The 17,965-nt window shown below is 47.9% G+C and overlaps 1 protein-coding gene across 5 annotated transcripts in view; it reads right to left on the reverse strand.

The window, feature by feature from the left end:
* Nucleotides 1–17,965, reverse strand: part of SORCS1 (sortilin related VPS10 domain containing receptor 1) — a 507,304-nt gene that overhangs the window by 25,889 nt on the left and 463,450 nt on the right. For all 5 annotated transcript variants that reach the window (XM_032312692.1, XM_032312691.1, XM_032312688.1 and 2 more), the window contains exons 20-23: nucleotides 15,005–15,138; nucleotides 12,744–12,867; nucleotides 7,490–7,602; nucleotides 4,745–4,876 (exon numbers count right to left, since the gene is read on the reverse strand). In XM_032312692.1, the coding sequence (XP_032168583.1) occupies nucleotides 4,745–4,876; nucleotides 7,490–7,602; nucleotides 12,744–12,867; nucleotides 15,005–15,138 (503 nt within the window). The remainder of the gene's footprint in view (nucleotides 1–4,744; nucleotides 4,877–7,489; nucleotides 7,603–12,743; nucleotides 12,868–15,004; nucleotides 15,139–17,965) is intronic.

Raw genomic sequence — 17,965 nt, forward strand, 5'->3', positions numbered from 1 at the left:
AGATGATCGATTACAGTTCATAATGAATCTTTAAATGCTACCATTTAAACGAATTCCTTAAAATGCTGCCGAGGCACCTTTCCTTTCTCTGGATTTTGGATTTTCCACTGATCAAAGGTATATGGTAACAGAAACAGCCAAGGAGGAAATTCAGTGTTGGTGGTTGACATTTTTTTCTACAATTATCTTGTTTCTTTTTAAATGTTTCATGCCCTTTAAGGATCCTGCAAGACAACATGTAGGCTCCCTATCTCTCCAGCGCAGTGTCACAAACAATCTCGATAGAACATGATGGTCTTTCCTCCCTCCGGGACAGCCAGATACAAATCTGTTCCCCTCTGAGGACTCAGAGAGGAGCGAGGGAGTGCAGGCGGGGGCGGGGGGCCGTTGCTCCATACCTGAGCTGCTGGGGCAGCAGGATGTGCTCTTCCTGATGAGGCCAGCTAAGGGCAAGCGAGCCTTTTCTCGCCCCCCAGGGATCTGCAGTAAAGACTGGTGGAACCCTCCAAGACAGAGGTCACTTGATTAACCCTGCCCACGTTAGCCCGATAACAGGGTCAAGTACTTCTCACTGTGAGGAATTTTCAATTTATTTCACAGACAAGATAGCTTGATCTGAGCCAGCATGGCTGCTGCCCTAGGAAGGCTAAGGGAGGAGAGCCAAGAGCCCTTTGCCGGGGCCTTCCCTTTGCAGGTTTCCCTGGGCCCATCTGGCCGGGGTCCCACTTCTTCCCCCACTGGGGGTTTTGTGTAGTATGCTTACAAGAAAGGAGCAGAGCATCAAGACAGGGATAAGGTCAGCCCCTCCCAAGTTCCAGCTGGGATTTGGAGTGCAGACCTTGGGGAGGGCCTGAGGTGGGGGGCACAGTGGCAGGAAGGATCTCTTCCTGCTGTTTAGTTCTGCTCTGCATCCCTTTAAAGTTTCTGTGGAATTTATTACAAAGGGAATCAGCTGCTTTTGTCAGCCTGGTGTTACTTCTCTCTCCCTGTTTTTTCCTGTGAGGAATCATGTCCTTCTCCACTCTCTGTCCACTTGATTCTGGAGAGGATTCCTGAATCCATGATCCAGGAAGCCCATAAAACATCTGAGTGGTTGGAGCCAGCACTTTGTCCCCCTGACCACAGGGACGAGGTAAGAGATGCTCACTTCTCCCAGGCCGGGCCAGCGAGAACTGTCCACGGGAGTTCTTGTGTTGCTCTTGGGAGAGAGAGGCACTGATTTCCAGATGTGGCTGACAGGCCAGCTACACAGAAGCAGGGGCCACCTGTGGCCATCTCTGCCTTCCTGCCCACTGGCTTCATTCTCAAGCAGACTCCCCATGGAGAAACAAAGAGGAGAGATGGAGAAAGGGGGAGCGAGGGGAGTATTTGGTGGCATTTTTGAGTGGCTCTGAATTCAGTGAAGGAACCCATGCTTGAACTGTATCCTTGGACCTCTCCATAAAATAAGCTCCTAGCTTCACTGTTTTTGCTTAAACTGGTTTGAACCGGCTCCCTCTCAACTGCATCAGAAGTTAAAAGAAGAAAAAAAAAAAAGACACAAAAACTCAAAACAAAACATTTCTCATTCACTTCCTGGTGCAACAGCCTTGGTTGTCTGGGACCCACGGAAGCAAAGCGGCTTCCAATCCACGTCTGTGGTGGCGGGGAGGGGGCGGTGCACAGAGTCGGGGGCCACAGGCTTGAGCTCCTTGCAGAAACCCAAGTAGCATCTCGTTCTCTTGAAGAGTTGTCTCACCTCGGGCAAGTCACTTCTCCGTGCTGGGGCCTGAATGCCCTCTCTTGGAAGGGACTGTGTCAGAAAGAAAGGTCAAAGAACCCTTGGAGGATGAAAACCACAGGTTTCCGATGGGAGCCCACTTCTCAGCATCTCAACACCTGGCTCAGTTTTATATGTAGATTTTGTTACCTCACATTTTAAATCAGGGTAAGAATATCCGCTCCGACACAGACACTCATTCTTCTACGCCTGGTGTGGCACTTGTTTGGTTAGAGTCCCAAGTAAGGCTCATGCTCCTGCAACTTCCTTCAACAGACGTACGAGGCTAGCTAGCCCGGTAGCTCGCTCTCATGCTGTGCACTTCATGCTGCAAGTGCACACGAAAACTCAGACGGGGCTCCCCCACTCCTGTGTTGACCGTCGTGTGCATTCCTCCCATTTCTTCCTGTCCTCGTTGTCTTCTCCATTTTGTATAACCTCATGCGGTCATCATCCTCTTACTCTCGCCAGCCACTTGCTTCCAAAGTGTGCCCTTCACCGTACCAAATAGACTTTCACAAGCTTAAACTCCCATATTGCATTTCCGTATATCCTCTTCCTATTTCGAGATGGCTACAAACGTATCCAGAATGTATTTATCACTTACTGACCATTTACTAGGAGTCAAGTATGTTGCATGTCCTGTCTTGAATGTTCTCTCAAACACCTTGTGAAATGGGCATTATAGATTGTGTCACTTTGGCTCATTTACATGATCCTTCTAGTCCTAAATTACTTTGTCTATAAATAATAGATACAATGGATATCAGAGCTAAAATTAAAAACTTGTTTTTTGTTTTTTAATTTCTCCACTTCTCTGGATTTTTTTTTTAAGATTTTATTTATTTGCGGGGGGTGGGGAGGGCACGGGGCTGAGCCAGGGGAGGGGCAAAGGGACAGGGAGAAGCAGGTGCCCTGCTCCAAGATCATGATCTGAGCTGAAACCAGACCCTTAACTGAGTGAGCCCCCAGGTGTCCCACTCCCCTGTGCTCTCTCTAATAAAAAGACTGGTCTCCCTAAGCACTTCGCACTTAGCCAAGTGCTAAGTCACACAGCCTTCAGACCACTGACTCAGTGACACCAGACAGCCACAGAGGGTCAGTCCACCATTCTCAGCGAGTCTTTGGAGGCGGGTGGTCAGATGAGAGAGAGAATGAAGGGGAACAGGAGCTCCAGAGAAGAGTTCAAACAAGATACATTCCTACACAAGCAAAAGAAACTTTACAGAACATACCCCTCTTCTTCCTAGATTTCTCAAGAAAACACCTTTTAGAAAAAAACAAAAACAAAAACAAAACAAAAAAACACACACACACAAAAAAAAACAAAAAACAAACAATTGTAAGTGTGAGAAACAGAGATGCCCAGAGGATGAGATGCCTCGGAAATCAGCTGGCTCTAAGTCTGGACTCTCTTCCATTTGGTTAGAGTCCCAAGTAAGGCTCGTGCTCCTGCAACTTCCTTCAAGAGACGTATGAGGCTAGCTACCCTGGTAGCTCGCTCTCATGCTGTGCACTTCATGCTGCAAGTGCACATGACGAGTTTCATGGAAGCTCAACACGATTTCCAGGAGGAGGAATGACTGCATATGCTCATACCTCAGGCCCTTAGGTACCCGTCTACCTCCCCCGCAGGTGCACAGTGGGGCGGGGATAAGAAGCAATCCATTTCGTTCTCCCACAGAGTTGCAGGTGCAGATAATAATTTGTGGAAAATAGCGGGAAGCCGAGTGCCAGGGCTGAGTGGGGTCAGATGCAAATCCGACGGACGACCTGCCGCGGGCTCTTCAACAGCAGTTCGCGAGGAGATGGAGTTCACCAGGGCTTTCCAGGACAGCTTTGTCCTACGTTACTTGCGCATGGAGAAAATTACCGAGGTGAGCCTTCTGCCAAGTGAGAAAGCGCCGTTGAAGGGAGGGTGTGTGCTAGGAGGTGAGCCAGGCTGTAATTTGGGGTTGTTGTTAATAAGCCTGTCATAGGAGGTTCTCAAGCCATCTTCAAGGACGAGAGATCGTGCGACTAGATTATGGGCTTATTCTAAACAAATTGAAAAACTCCACATACTGGAGGGGAGAAAGCCAATATTTATTCAGAGTCTGAGAAGAGAATCCTATTTTTTAATCTTCCTGCCAGAAAGCACTTGGAAACCCAATTCATGTAGTTTCTAGCAGGGTAACCAGACCAAGACTGATGATTTTAACTGAACAGATGATGAAGAAGGGGGAGGGGGAGGAGAATGGGAAGAGGAAGAAGAGAACGTAGAAGAACAAGGTAATAATCAACCTCACGACACAGATTAAAGACTCCTTCGAAGTTCAAAGGCAGGGGGAAGAGATCGAAGGGGGCAGGAGACACACACACACACCCACACACACACACACCCACCCCACACACACACAGTCAGCTTCTCCAGAAGGCAGTAGACGTGAAGAAAAGACGGACTCCACACAGCCAGCAGAGGTGGTCTGGAACCAAGATTACCTCATTTATTATAAACACAGAGCAGGTGCTCTTAGCCTGGTGGAGATACAGAGGGTTCAGGGGATGTATAAAAGTCATACCTTCTAAAAACAGTATCATGCATCACATATTGTTTGACTCTAATGACACTTTTGTGATCCAAGTCAGAAAAGGAATAAATGGGTTTGACTTCCAAGTGTTATTCAGCCACTTGCTTTGTTCCCCACTGACTATCTTGGCTCATTTTCCCACCGATGTGTCTAACTCCCTGTCAGCACTCTAATCTACAGCATGGAGACACCTTCTGAGGAGGTGAGCTACCACCTCCAATAACAACCCTTGCACGGGCCTGACTGTGAGGCTGTAGTGCCAATCAGTGGATTCTGGGAGCGAACAGAGGACCACAAACAGTCAGCGCCCTCATTCTCAAGCCCGATCCCCCAGAGCGCCGTGCTGGGGGGTCAGGTACCAGCGGGGGTGTGGCTCAGGCTCCTATGGACGCTGAATGTCACCTGGGGGACTCACCTGCTCCAGGTCCTCAGCCGACTGCTTGTTTTCTCCAGTCGGATCCTGATAGGGCAAGACAAAGAGCTCTGCCGCGGTGGGCAAGCCGGGGAGCACCGCCACCAGGATGTGCTGGGCTGGGATGCCTGTGGCCTGAGAGGGAGAGAGACAGAAGCTCACATAAGTTCCAAAGAAGAGGCGGGGAGGATGCACAGAGTGGTCCACGGGTAGCAGGGGAGCAGGGTGGGGAAGGCAAGCAGGCAGGCAGGACATGAGCCTCCTGCAAAGGGACACGGCATGGGGCAAGGCGGCTGGAGCCTGTGACGGTGGCACTCCTGGGTGGTGCATTCTGGTACCCGGGGGCTAAGAGAGCGCTCTCTCCCTGAGGGAAGTGGGTCCTGCTTCACTTTCTGCCAAACACATGGCAGAGGTAAGGAGGGTCAACAGTGGCTCAAGGTCATCTAGGTAGCACGTGGGGATGCAGAGCTTGCAGCTTGGCTCTGACGGTGAAGCTCTCCCTCAGCAGTGCTCTGCTGCCTCCCGTCGCCTGATACTTAGCCCACAGCAGCCCCCGTCACAGCTAACGTGCTGTTCTACGGCCCTCCCCGATTTAAACTCAGAGATTATGTCTGAATCGTCCTCATCAGGTCCAAGAATGCTGTTCGAATGGCGTCTGATTAAAGATCTCACTGTGAAATGCGAACGGAAAAACCCCATTTGATGAGGTAAAGGTAACTGCTTTTATTTCCCACTCTGTTACCCAGGGAAAAGGAAGGAAACAGCAAATAAACTGGCCTGGTTGGACTTCTGGGAGGGTTTATTCGAGTCCGCTGGACAGTTCGGTACCTCAGGGCTTAAGGAAGTAGCCAAGTGCACTGCTCATCTCAAACACAGGGTGGGAAGCTAGGAACCGGGGCCGGGTCCACGGCCTCCTGAGATGCGGTGAACAAGGAGCCTTTGCTAGTGGAAGGGATCAACCCCTCCGCCCCAGCACACCCTGTCCTGAGAGATGCTGAGCCAAATGGTCTATTCTGCGTCAAGCTGATGATGCTACGCAGCAGCCTGGAAATACTGATGCGCAGTAATTTCTAGGCTTCTGGACAGCTGGTGGAAAGGTAGAAGCCCAGGGGATGTGATCCCTTGACTACGAACGTGAAGAGAGAGCAGCCTGCAAGACTGGTCACTGCTGAGCTAATGCCTGGTTGGTAAGTCCCCTGAGGGCATCGGGCAGCCCCATGGATCTTTAGAACGCTACAGGTGGAAGGAAAGGGGCTGTGGGCTCACGGAGGGGTGGACGTCATCTCTCTTGGACAGCAGAGGAGAGAAACCAGTGGTTACACCAGGGACCAACAGCTCCGAGGGCAGAGGGAGCGATTACCGAGGCTATTGAGGGTTAGTCGATGCGCCCCCTGGTGGCCATGATGTTTGGCCACAGGGAGGTCGCGGATGCTGGAGTCACGAAGACAAAGGCCAGGTGGCACTTAGGAGCAGCCTTTCTCCACCCCACTGTTCCACGCATCCCTGCTTCTCCATGTGAGAAAGCAAAGGACGGCCGTAGAACGGAGAGGTTAGGAAACCAGGAGGGCAGACTGACTCCAGAGTTTGACTCTTAACTGTGGCCGCGACTGGAACCCCCTGAAGTCTCCATGTTCAGTTTCCTCATCTGTAAAATGGGAATGAGTACAGCAGCTACATCGTAAGCTACTTCTTTGTGATTAAATGTGCTAAAAAATGCAAAGCACGGAGCAGAGTTTGGGGACTACCATCAGTGTGACACTACTGTCAACAGAGACCGTGGCAGGAGTTTGGAGAAGGCCAGCCCTTTGCCGACAGGCTGGAGGTGAGATCTGTTTTCGAAGCAGGCTTTACCTGAATGCCTTTATCCCACCAGCACTCTGTGTCACAAGGCATCCAGTGCTGCGCCCAGGGAACAATGTATGAAACACCCTGCGCTGATTTTCCTGTTAGGCTAAGAAGATGCCCTGGAGAGAGAGCTCATTTCTGATTTTCTGGGCTTGCACCATAAATCTGAGCCGCTCCACGAGCATTTATTTCACTCCTGGCCTCACTCATGAAAGTGTCTGCTTGCAGGGGGCGACGTGCTTACTCAGACAGGGATAAAACTCACCGCCTCGCCGTTCTTCCGGAAACCACGGGGGGCCGGGTTTCATAGCACGAGCCCAGACCCTGGACTCAGAACCTTCACTTCACGTCGCTGCCTTCATCACTTACCAGCTGTGAGGCCTAAACAAGTTATTTAACCTCTCTGAACCTCAGCGGCTTTGCCCACAGGAGGAGGACAATAAAGCCGTCCTCTTGGGGCTGTGGCTGGGGAGACATGCCTTTGAAAGAACAGGGGCAGAGAGAGAGGACTGACCGCCACGGGCTGACCCTCACTAACGGTATTCTCGCCGTGGCCCTTCAGTATGGGACCCCGGGCTGACTGTGCACTTGCTAGTGAGCTGAGCATGAACCCTGCCATAGGAAGAGGGTGGTCACAAATTCCCATGTGTTTCTGCTCTAAGCCGAAGTTTCACAAGGCACAAGGACCGTGTGTTTGTCCCCACTTTCATCCCCCCACCAGGAGCACCTCGGCTGTGTCTGCCCATGCTCGGATCAGCGACGCAGACGGCAGGGCCCCTGCCCGACCTCCCAGGGGCTCTGGCTCTTTCCTGGCAGTTCTTGGCCCATGGGCCCCCCACGGTGCAGCGTATGGAGGACAGAGAGGGAATGGGCCCCGGAAGAGGAGGAACCGTCTGCACTCACTTCCACCAGGGATTTTTTGATGACTCGGCTGATGTCCCTCCTCCACTCGGGGATATCCGGGTTGTAGTCATCCAGGTTCGGAGAGAAGGACAGGCGAAGGGATCGGAATTCCTCTGGGGAGGCAACAGTCGGGTGATGACTCAGAGGCCACTAGTTTTCTCAAAAGCATGTTAGATATTTTATGCAAAGCCTTAACAAAGGGCCCTTTTCTTCCACAGTCATCAAACAGAGCCTTCTAGAAGGCAAATCTCCTAGTCCATTTGGAATCTGCTGTCTCCCCCAGCCCTCATTTACTAAACCAGAGCCCCAGGTCTGGCCCATGCCTCACTCTGTGGCCTCTGCCGGCTGGTCCCGGTGCTACACTGAGCACTTGAGGACACTAGAGCCCCGGAGTGCCTGGGTGCGCCTCAGGCGTGTGACCCTGGGCCTCTGCGCTCTGTCCCTCCCGCAGGACACACACCCTTTCTCTCGGCCACGCACGCAATGTTCAAGCTGTCGTTCGAGCACTTACCGATGGCATACTTGCCTCCACCACGGTTCAGTGTACTTTTTCACGGCCCTACTGTGTCTGGCACACACTCCCATTATTATTAGGATTGTATGATTATTATAACCATGATTCCACGGCTAAAATTATTCCTATAGTCATTCCGTTGCTATGTTGTGTTTGTATGGAAGTTTTACTTCACGGAATTTTAAACTCCTTAACTCCAAGAATTTGTTCATTGTCTCTGTATCCCTGAGTTCATCTTAGTGCTTCCAAGAGTAGGACAAGATTATAAAAGTAAGGGTGTTAGGAGGAGAAGATGGGGAGGCTGAGGAGGGGCGCACTGCAGCCCACAGAAGCATCCGTGACGCTTGTGGGAGAGAGGGAAGGTGGCTCGGTGGCTGCCTTGCAGTGTGAGGAAGGTCCAGCAGGACTGTCAGGGAGTCCTTGAGCCACGTCAGCAAAGGAGGAGTCCCCTGCATGCCAGGAATGAGTCTGCTTTAATATGTCTGTCACACTTGGTCAGTAGCTGCGGTCAGCACCTGGGAGGCATGGCGTTGGCCCAAGGTAGTGATGGGTTTCGGAGCCCAGCAATGGGGAACTCAGCCCAGGACAAGTCAGGTCATGTCACCGCCCTAAAACCTGCTAGTGGCTTTTAGAAAAAAAAAAAAAAATCAACTTCTTAACCACGGCCTTCATCATCCCACATAAGCCAGGGAAGACTTTTTCTGCCACCTATCTCCATGTTCCTCTGTGCCCCAGGACCTCTCCGTGCTGCCGTGCTGCTTCCCACACGAGCACACTTCCACTCCCCCAGACACGGCATGGTTGGCTCCTTCTCATCATCCGTCAGTTTCTCCCAGGAGAAACTCTGCCACTAGCAACCTGAGTTACCCTCCCTTCTGCTACCTCAGACACCTTTCATCATATGACCCTATCTGCCATCTTCGCACTGCTTGCCACTTAAATTATTTTGTTTTTACTGCCTGTCTCCCACACAGAGACATAAGGTCAGCAAGGACAAGAAGACCATGTTCCTGGTCCTGTGGGATGGTACCAAGCACATGGCAGGTTTTTGATTATTAGCTAGTCTTTTAATCAATTTGTTAAATAAATAATTACATAACACTGGAGGCTGTCTTGTAATTTATGCATTGACTTATTCAACAAACATTTCTTTCTTGTTTAAAGCATGTCCTCATGTTTCAGTAGGGGCTCCGTGACACGGGTAATGCTGATTATACATTCAGAAAACATAAAAGCCCACTTGCACATTTCCTAACAATGCTAAAGACTTATCAGACACAGGCTTTGAAGACTCTTAAATTATAAGGAGTGTATTACGGCAGTTAGCCTATTTCAAAGACGTATTTTTCGCAGCGTGACTGTTTTATGAGACACTGGTCACCTGTATGAACATCACCACTTCAGTTCTGATGAAGAATAATGAAATGCATCTTAATTAGTAGCATGTAAATGGGAGTCCCAAGGAATCAGTCACTGAATCCTAACTTTTCACTTTAAAGATGTAAGTTGATGTCATTTTCACTCTCCCCAAACCTCTTACCAAACTGGAAACATCATGTGTAAGGGAAGCTGTTTATCTTAATAAAAAGACACCAACAGAAAAATAACGTGACTCTCTCTGTAATAACTTAACAAGTTCAGAAGCAGGACACCGGAGTGTTAGACTTAAGTTTACTCAACAAGCAGGGGATGCATGTGGGAATACTAAACAAGGTGAATACCAGTAATAAAGACACACACACACACACACACACACACACACACACACACGGTTGCGCCTTTGAACAATGTATGGTTTAGGACGCCATGCCTCACCCTGGTAGCTGAAAATCCACAATTATTCCTAAAAGCTTTACTATTAATAGCAAACTGTTGACCAGGAGATTTACTGACAACATAGTTAATTAACACATATTTTCTATGTCATGTTTCATACACAGTACTCTTAACAATAAAGTAAACCAGAGAAAGGAAAAATTAAGAAAATAATAAGGAAGGTAAAATACATTTTTAGTACTGGACTGTACCTACCCAAAAATCCATATATGAGCGAACCCTTGCAGTTGAAACCTGTGTCATTCAAGGGCCACCTGTGTGTGTGTAGTGTGTGTGTGTGTATGTGTGTGTGTTTGCAGCTGCTGAGGCAGATGAATTCTACACATTTACATTTTTTTTTTTATTTAAAAGCAAACCTGTGCCCTCAAGCAAATTAAGAATTCTACACATTTACATTTTTTTTTTTTTAATTTAAAAGCAAACCTGTGCCCTGAAGCAAATTAAGGGAAACAATGCAGACTAGATGAACCAGATTTTCTTTCCTGAAGTCCTTTTGGTGGCTTGGGGTGGACAGTTTTTCCCCTGTCAATTTCCCAAATATAATCCTTCCTTCAGTCTGTCTGTAAGGCCCTTAATGTTCCCCTCAGCTTAAGTAAGTTTTAGACAACTTTCTTCCTGACTGCAGGCCTCTGACATCCCTTTGCTTCCAGCATTTACTTTACAAAACCTGAAATTATAAATCTCTTCTCTGTTCTTCTGAGATACACATCTTTTCCAAACCAGGAATGCCTTTCTCAGGAACCTGGAGTCATCTCTTTGAAATGTAACCATCATGAAAGATAGAAAAAGACCATGGAGATTCCTCGAAAAATTAAAAATGGAACTACCATATCATCCAGAAACTCCACTTCTGCATATTTTAAGAAGGAAACAAAAATACTAACTTCCAGGGAGATCTGCATCCCCATGTTCACTGCTACATTATTTACAATAGCCAAGATATGGAAATGACCTAAGTGTCCACAGACAGAAGAATGGATAAAGAAAGTACAGTGTAGACATACAATGGAATATTACTCAGCCATAAAAAGAAAGAAATCCTGCCATTGGTGAGAGGGCAATGGGTCACCGGTCAGTGCCTGCCAGTGACACCCATGACCTCCAGGAAGAAGAGAGAGAACAGAGAGCCCATGTGGAACAGCCACGAGAGCTGGTTAGTGGGGTAACTTCAGAGCATGGGCCCTGCAGTCTAGACGGGCTGGGTTAGAGGCCCAGCTCCGACACATACGAGCTGGGGCAAGTTACCTGCCCTGCTGAAGGAATGAAGGAGAGGAGTAACACACTCACCCCTACGCCAGGGTTGTTATGAAGATTTAGTGCATGCCCAGAGTATAGAAAGGAGATGCAGAAGGAAAGAGAAGCAAAAGTTCTCCATCGTGGCCACCAAGCTGACAGGTCTCCTCACCGACAGGACCTTGTTAGGAAAACCACAGCCCTGGTTTGCTTTCACTTACTCTTTGGGCTTCTCAAGCCTCTTGCAGGAGGTTGGGGAGGGTGATGGGCAGGAGAGGGGAGGAAGGAGGAAACATTATGAAGCTAATTCCTGGGCAGGCATGGAAGAGTGTCCTCAGACTTGTTCAAAGTTCCTTATAAATTATTTTTTAAATTTGAAAGTCAAGTTGGTCCGATGAGAAATGAAAAACAAAACCTGCTTCAGAACCAATTAATTCTGGGACTGGGGCAATTGATATTATTGGACCACCAGCTAGTTTCTCTCTGACTCATTGGACCACCAGCTAGTTTCTCTCTGACTCTCTCGCTGTCTCAGTCTTGGTCTCCTCCGTCCGCCCTTCATCCTTCCTCTTACACTCTCTCTGCACAGCACTTACCTGTCCTATCTTCTTCTAAATCCCCGTCTTTTTTAAACTTTAATTTTCCATGATGCAGAGGTACCACTTTAATATTAACAGCACACTTCCCATTTTCATCATCCACTAATGACACTCTGCATACCTGACCATCTTTCCGTGCAGATAAAAATTACCAAAATGAGATCAGTTTGCGGAAACTGTTTTCAACCCCCCGTTTGCGGTCAGGGATCCTACTTTTCCACTTCAGTAAATTTTCATTCCATGCAGTACTGACTACATTCAACTTCCCAACTGATTAGAAGATTGTATTGATGTTTGTTCAAATTAATATCCAGTCCAGGACAATATGTGACATCTGCTTATTGTCGCCCTTCAAGCAGACTTCTTGTGGTTGCTGTTGTTGTTTGTTTGTTTGTTTTGATAATACATATTTGAGGAAGAGATTCTCGGAATATTTAGATATTGGTAGATTGTTCTTAATCATCAAGACTCTTCAAGTTGAACTTTTAAAAAAGCCTCAATATTGGGGCGCCTGGGTGGCTCAGTGGGTTAAAGCCTCGGCCTTCGGCTCAGGTCATGATCCCAGGGTCCTGGGATCGAGCCCCACGTTGGGCTCTCTGCTCCTCAGGGAGACTGTTTCCTCCCCTCTCTCTCTCTGCCTGCCTCTCTGCCTACTTGTGATTTCTCTCTGTCAAATAAATAAAATTTTTAAAAAAAGCCTCAATATTAACTATTTCCTTTTCTAATGGGTTTTCATTATTCAAACACCACCAAGATACCAGATGGGATGAATTAGCTGTACATGTTATGAAACTCATCCTACCCCACTTCAGGTGAGTGAGGGTAGAAAAGCCACTTTCAAAACACAAACCAGTAAACGTTCCTGGGGTCTTGGGGCCATAACTATGCTGGGGAACCACATCTTCCCCAGAGGATGAGACCAGAGCTGACTCAGTTCTTTCTCCACCACTGCCCTCTGCGGTCTGGGTAGAGGCCTGGGGGCCTCTGATAGCCTGTAAGCACACTACCTCACTTGAGCCTGGGGAGGCCAAGCAAGGTGAGCCAGGAAAGGGGCAGGCACACAGGCACTCACCGTATACCGCGATGGTCTTCGTGTCCTGCAGGATGGCATTCCCAGCTGAGACCTGCACTGTGATGGTGTTCATCCCTTCAGAAGTAAACTTGAATGATATGCTCCCCTCCAAGGTGATCAGAGGCTGAAACCGGAGAGGGCACAGAGTGAGGGGACAGCTGCTCAGTCACCGATGAGACCAGCCACGAGCTCTGAGCCACCAACAAGCCACTTAAGTCAGCAGAGGCTCTTCCCGGTGAGCCCCCATGCAAATGGCTCCAGCTGCTTCCCCATCATCTCAAGTCCGGGCTGGAAAGGAGCTATGAGAGCCATGACCTCAAGGGGCTCTGCCCATTCCCTGTGACGATGACCCTCTCTTTCGGCGTCATCCTGGTTCAGGGCTGGGATCATCGACAGGCCTTGCTTCATGGTGGGACAGATCTCTATCTGCAGCCTACCCATAACTGGCAGGTCTCTTAAAACAAAGAAATACTCAAATCAGACCCAAACAGGCAGCTCATGCTAATCCAGATGTAGGGGTCAGTCACTGAAAATCTCCAAGCTTGCAGTCGGTCATCTCTAGGGGGTACGATTCGTAGAACATTACAATGGAACACAGCAACATGGACACCAAAACTGTCCTCGTTAGACTACAAGTGGCCTTGTATGGCTTGACTCCTCTGAGAGGCCCTATCAGCAGTTTCTGGAAGTAGCTATTATGGAAACAAGTACTAATTGGACAGTGGTTTGAGGACTGAAAAAAAATTACAAGTTGGAGTCCTGCCTGTGATATCATTGGATGCCGGGGTCCTAGAGGAAGAGATGATTAGCCTATTGACTTTCCTCCACTCATTCCCTACAAACATTTCTTTCCTGTCTTAATTAATTTAAAAATCTAAATTCATGTAACCAGCTCCCCATATAGCAGAGGGAAGGCTAACGCCCAGCATCCATTGAGAATTTGGTTTTCTGCTGTCAGGTTAAAAAAACATTAAAGAAAAAGAGACACAGAAGAAAGTTGTTTAGTACCTTCCCCTTCCAACACTACGTTTTACGCAAATAACTTGGATTTCTCCTCTGCCACTGGGGGTACTGGGCCCGACTTAGGCCACGTTTACATGGATAGTTTCAGAAGAAATTTTTAAAAAGCTTTGTTTCAGTGGAGTTAAATTAGCAGGAGACGTGAGAGTTTCCTTCCCCTGCCAGGCAAGTAGGAGGTCTAGGATGAGGAGAGGTTTCCTCCCTGGGCCTGGGCAAAATTATGACTCCTGTTAAAGCCAACATTCAGCTCTGGAGTAGAAAAAGATTTATATCGGGATAGGATGCACTCTCTTTGAAGAGCTAAGTCACCAAACGCAAGAGAGCGGCCTTCCTGGAAGATGAGGCTTTCTTGTTCTGAGCAGATCATGCCACTGCCCTTTGGGGAGGCCTCTGCCTGGACCACCTTGACTGACATTTGGAGGCAAACTGTAATCTTTAAGAATGGATAAAGTTCAAAAGGGAGCTTTCAGCCTGGTATCAAGGGAAGGAAAATTCACGTGGGCTTGGGAAGGCCTTGGATCCGGCCTCCTCGTGAAGCAGATGAATGAGGAGGGAGGAAATCCCTTCGTGTGTGTCCTCCTGATTTTTCCATCTGAAAAACGAAGGCCTTAAAGTCAATGAAGTTTAAGGTCTCTGCTCGTTTTAAAGTTGCTGTTGACTTTTCATCACAGGGTGTGTCTTGGGAAAACAGAAAGGGTAAAGCTGAGAGAAAGGAGTGGCCATGTCTGAATCAAGGGAGGAGGTCATCTGGGGGCCAGGTTGTGGTAAGTATTTTTGCTTTTGACTGTCTGGTATCAATTTTTTTTTTTTCCCCTTTTGGGGGACCATTTTCCCCCTTCTCTTGGTCCATGTGGTTCCAAGGAGGCTGACTTCAACACGTCTCCTTCTACCCTGAGCACTGGGAAGGCCTGGTCAATAGTACTCCATTCCGGGACTTCTGTTAGAACTTCTATGAAAGTCCGTTTGTTTTCTCTTCTAAGCTGTGAGAGTATAAAGCTCAGGCTGCTGCTAAGCCCTTTGCAAGGGGAAGGCCAGCTGGAGAAGAAGGTTAACACAGAGGAAGGCAGAGGTGAAGGGCAGGGGTGGTGTGGTGAGAGAGAGACAGAGGGACAGAGGGAACACGCTGATGACATTACTGGGGCACGATGAGCCTGCTGTCCCCAGAGCCAGGACTACTCCTAGACTCTTGGGTTACACACGCCCTTTCCTTTTTTACCTTCAGCCAGTCTGAGGGGACCTACCTCCGTGTTGTTTCCGTACCACCACACGTAAGTGAGGGTGCCCACTTGGCTGGGCCACAGCACTGCCGTGGCGTTGACCTCTTTGTTCTTTGTGGTGACAAAAGGAAGAGACAGGTGTACGTGTTCCAGGGGACCTGAGGCACGAGAGAAAAGACGAGGATAGAGAAGGAAGAGCCTTCTGGGCTTCCCCTTCCCTGCTCTGAAGAGAATACATACTCATTCTAGAAGCCTCCCAAACACCACAGTCATACTTCCTGAGGAGAAGGGGTTTTCCCTACTTGGGAGAAAAGATATTATGGGGACCCATTGTGTCTCAGTAGTTTCCATTTACTGATATTTCTGCCAGGCCTAAAACCTGAGTTATTTATGTGTAAAACCTTAAAAACTTACAAGTAATTTATGAATTCTTTAAATAAAGAGGCATAAACGAGGATTTCCAGAAAGATGCGAAGTCCTCCCAAGAAGTCGCGTCTGCGGAGGGAAACCAGGAGGACAGAACCCTCACAGACTCCATGTGCGTGGCCATGGGGACTGGGGGTGGGGTTTATGCACAGACCCCCACACCATTCTAAATGTGACTATTCTTGACTCTTTGCTGGGATTTTCAAGATCTGTATATGTGTAAATCTGTGTGCTTGTGTGTGAGAGCGTGTGGAAGTATCTCTCTTCACGAGTATACATAACGCCCCCCCCCCAGTTCAAACTGCTCAGTGTTGAGTTCAGCGTGTCGAGGCCCAAATATGCATAGGCAAGGAGATAGCTCTGTGGGTCTCAGGATGTGCTCAGCTGAAAAAGGGGATGATTCTAGCTATGGAGGTCCATTAGGGAGAAGCCTTGGCCAGACGCATGAACCCACAAAGCTATGAGTCCCTTCTTCAGAGCGAATCGGTAGGGCCCCTCCGACGACCCCTGGTCTTCCCTTTGAGCCACTTCTCCTAGGGAAAATACAGTTTTCTCTGAGGTGAATGTGGGAAAAGTCTGTCACCCTATTACTATTCCATGAGGTGGAGAAGAAACTGGCACCTTTCCACCTGGTTTAATTACCACCTCTTCTGTTGGGTCTTTAAATGGCTTTCCTAGGATACAGACTTTGGCCTTTTTTCCCTCCAGATACTGTTCTGCTGAGTGTTCTCATCTACATACTGACCTTCCACTATAAAGCACATGCTCAGAACTCAAAAACCACCTACCCGACTCGAAACTCAATTAGGAGCCCAGTGATCCTAAGAAATTCATTATCTTCTCCCCCATTCTCTATTCTTCATGTCTTGATGAATGGAAAACAATGTTTATCCAGGGGACCAGCCCAGAAGCAGAAAGTCAACCTGGATTCCTTATTCCTTGTCACCCATTCTATGTTGGAAACCACTGACTTGGTTACATAAAATGTCTCTCGGTGAGAGCTCCCCGCCCCGCCCCCACTCCTTTCCCGGCTCTTACAGCTGGACTGTCATGAGCTGTACCTATCTTCCTGTACCTATCTTCCTGCCTCCAACCTGCCCCAAGCTAATCCGCCCTCCCCCTCTGTGTGTTTACTGCCTGTCCTCTGCAGTAATAACAAGTTGCACCAGGTACCAGGGTCCTCAGCACCCAGAATAAAACATATACTCCTGGGTCAGGGTAGAGCAAGTGCAAAGATCTTGAGGGGGAGGTGGTTCTCTGTGTTTGCAGAATAGAAAGAAAGCCTGAGCAGCTTAGATCCCTGATCTAAGAGGGATTCAGGACACATGGTATATTGTTTTGTAGGCTCTGAGGTATGCATATGTGTACTTATATGAGTTCATTCTTACATGTATACACATTATACATTCATACTACGGATGGCAATGACTATGCACCTTCTCATACTACAAGCTGTGATCAGAATGATGTTTCTAGAAAGCCAAGTTGATCATGCTACCTGTTTGAAATTAAAATTCCCATTACCAGGTGCCTCGTTAGCACAGTAGGTAGCGCGTCAGTCTCATAAAATTCCCATTACCTAATAATGATAGTTAACACATATTGATGTAAAATCAAACTTTTGGAGGGTAAGAGACTTTCATATTTATCTTTGTATTTAAAGACGAGCACAGTTCCTGAGATGTAGCTGGTAATCGAATGTTTGTTGGGTAGGTGAACAATTTCTTGTTTCTGATTTTGCCTATGCTTCTCTCTCTTTAAAGAATTAGAAGCTTGGTGACCTGCATACAGAATAGAATTGATTTTCTGGTTTATAAAGCATATGATAAGAAGTAGTTGTTCATAAGTCAGAATGGTTCAATGTGCTTTAAAAAAAAAAAGGCAGCATCTACTGAGCGATGACCATGTGTCACATATTCAGCTAATGACTCTTTTCATTCTCATTTCCTCCTCACAATAACCTCACGAAATAGGCATTACTGTCATTTCCAACTAAAGATAAACAAATAGAGGACAATGACTTTCCCAAGGTCACACAGTGAGGAAACATCAATTCCAGGATGTGAGCCAAAGCAGTTTGATTTTAAAGCCCATGCTCTGGCCAGGTGACAAATGTTCCAAAAGATCGCTCCCATCTTCACAAAATAGCTACTAAGAGTCAGTATCTACACATCACTGAAATATAGCCCCGGCGCTGGCAAGTGCACTTTACACAGGCTCTCATTTCTTACATGGCTCTGCTGTTCCCTATCACTCGGTTTGCTCCAGCAGGTGCTGCCCTGTGCTGCCCCAAGGCCTCAGGGTAGACACCTCTCTCAAGGTACCTGCTAACCTTCGAGTCTCAGTGGCAGTGATCAGGCTTCTGGAATGTTCTTCCTGACTCCCCTTATCGGTGATCTCCCTGATCAGCTAGAATACAAGGACTAAATAAGCTCTCTTAAGCATGTCGGCTCCATCCTAAGGGGCTCATTTTCTGTATCTCTCTCACATATGAATTTTGAATATTTTTTTTTAAGTCAGAACATTAGAGGAAGGATGGCATCAGTGGGTCCTATTAAC

This window comes from Mustela erminea, chromosome 14, assembly GCF_009829155.1.
Source record: "Mustela erminea isolate mMusErm1 chromosome 14, mMusErm1.Pri, whole genome shotgun sequence".
Classification (NCBI taxonomy): Eukaryota; Metazoa; Chordata; class Mammalia; order Carnivora; family Mustelidae; genus Mustela; species Mustela erminea.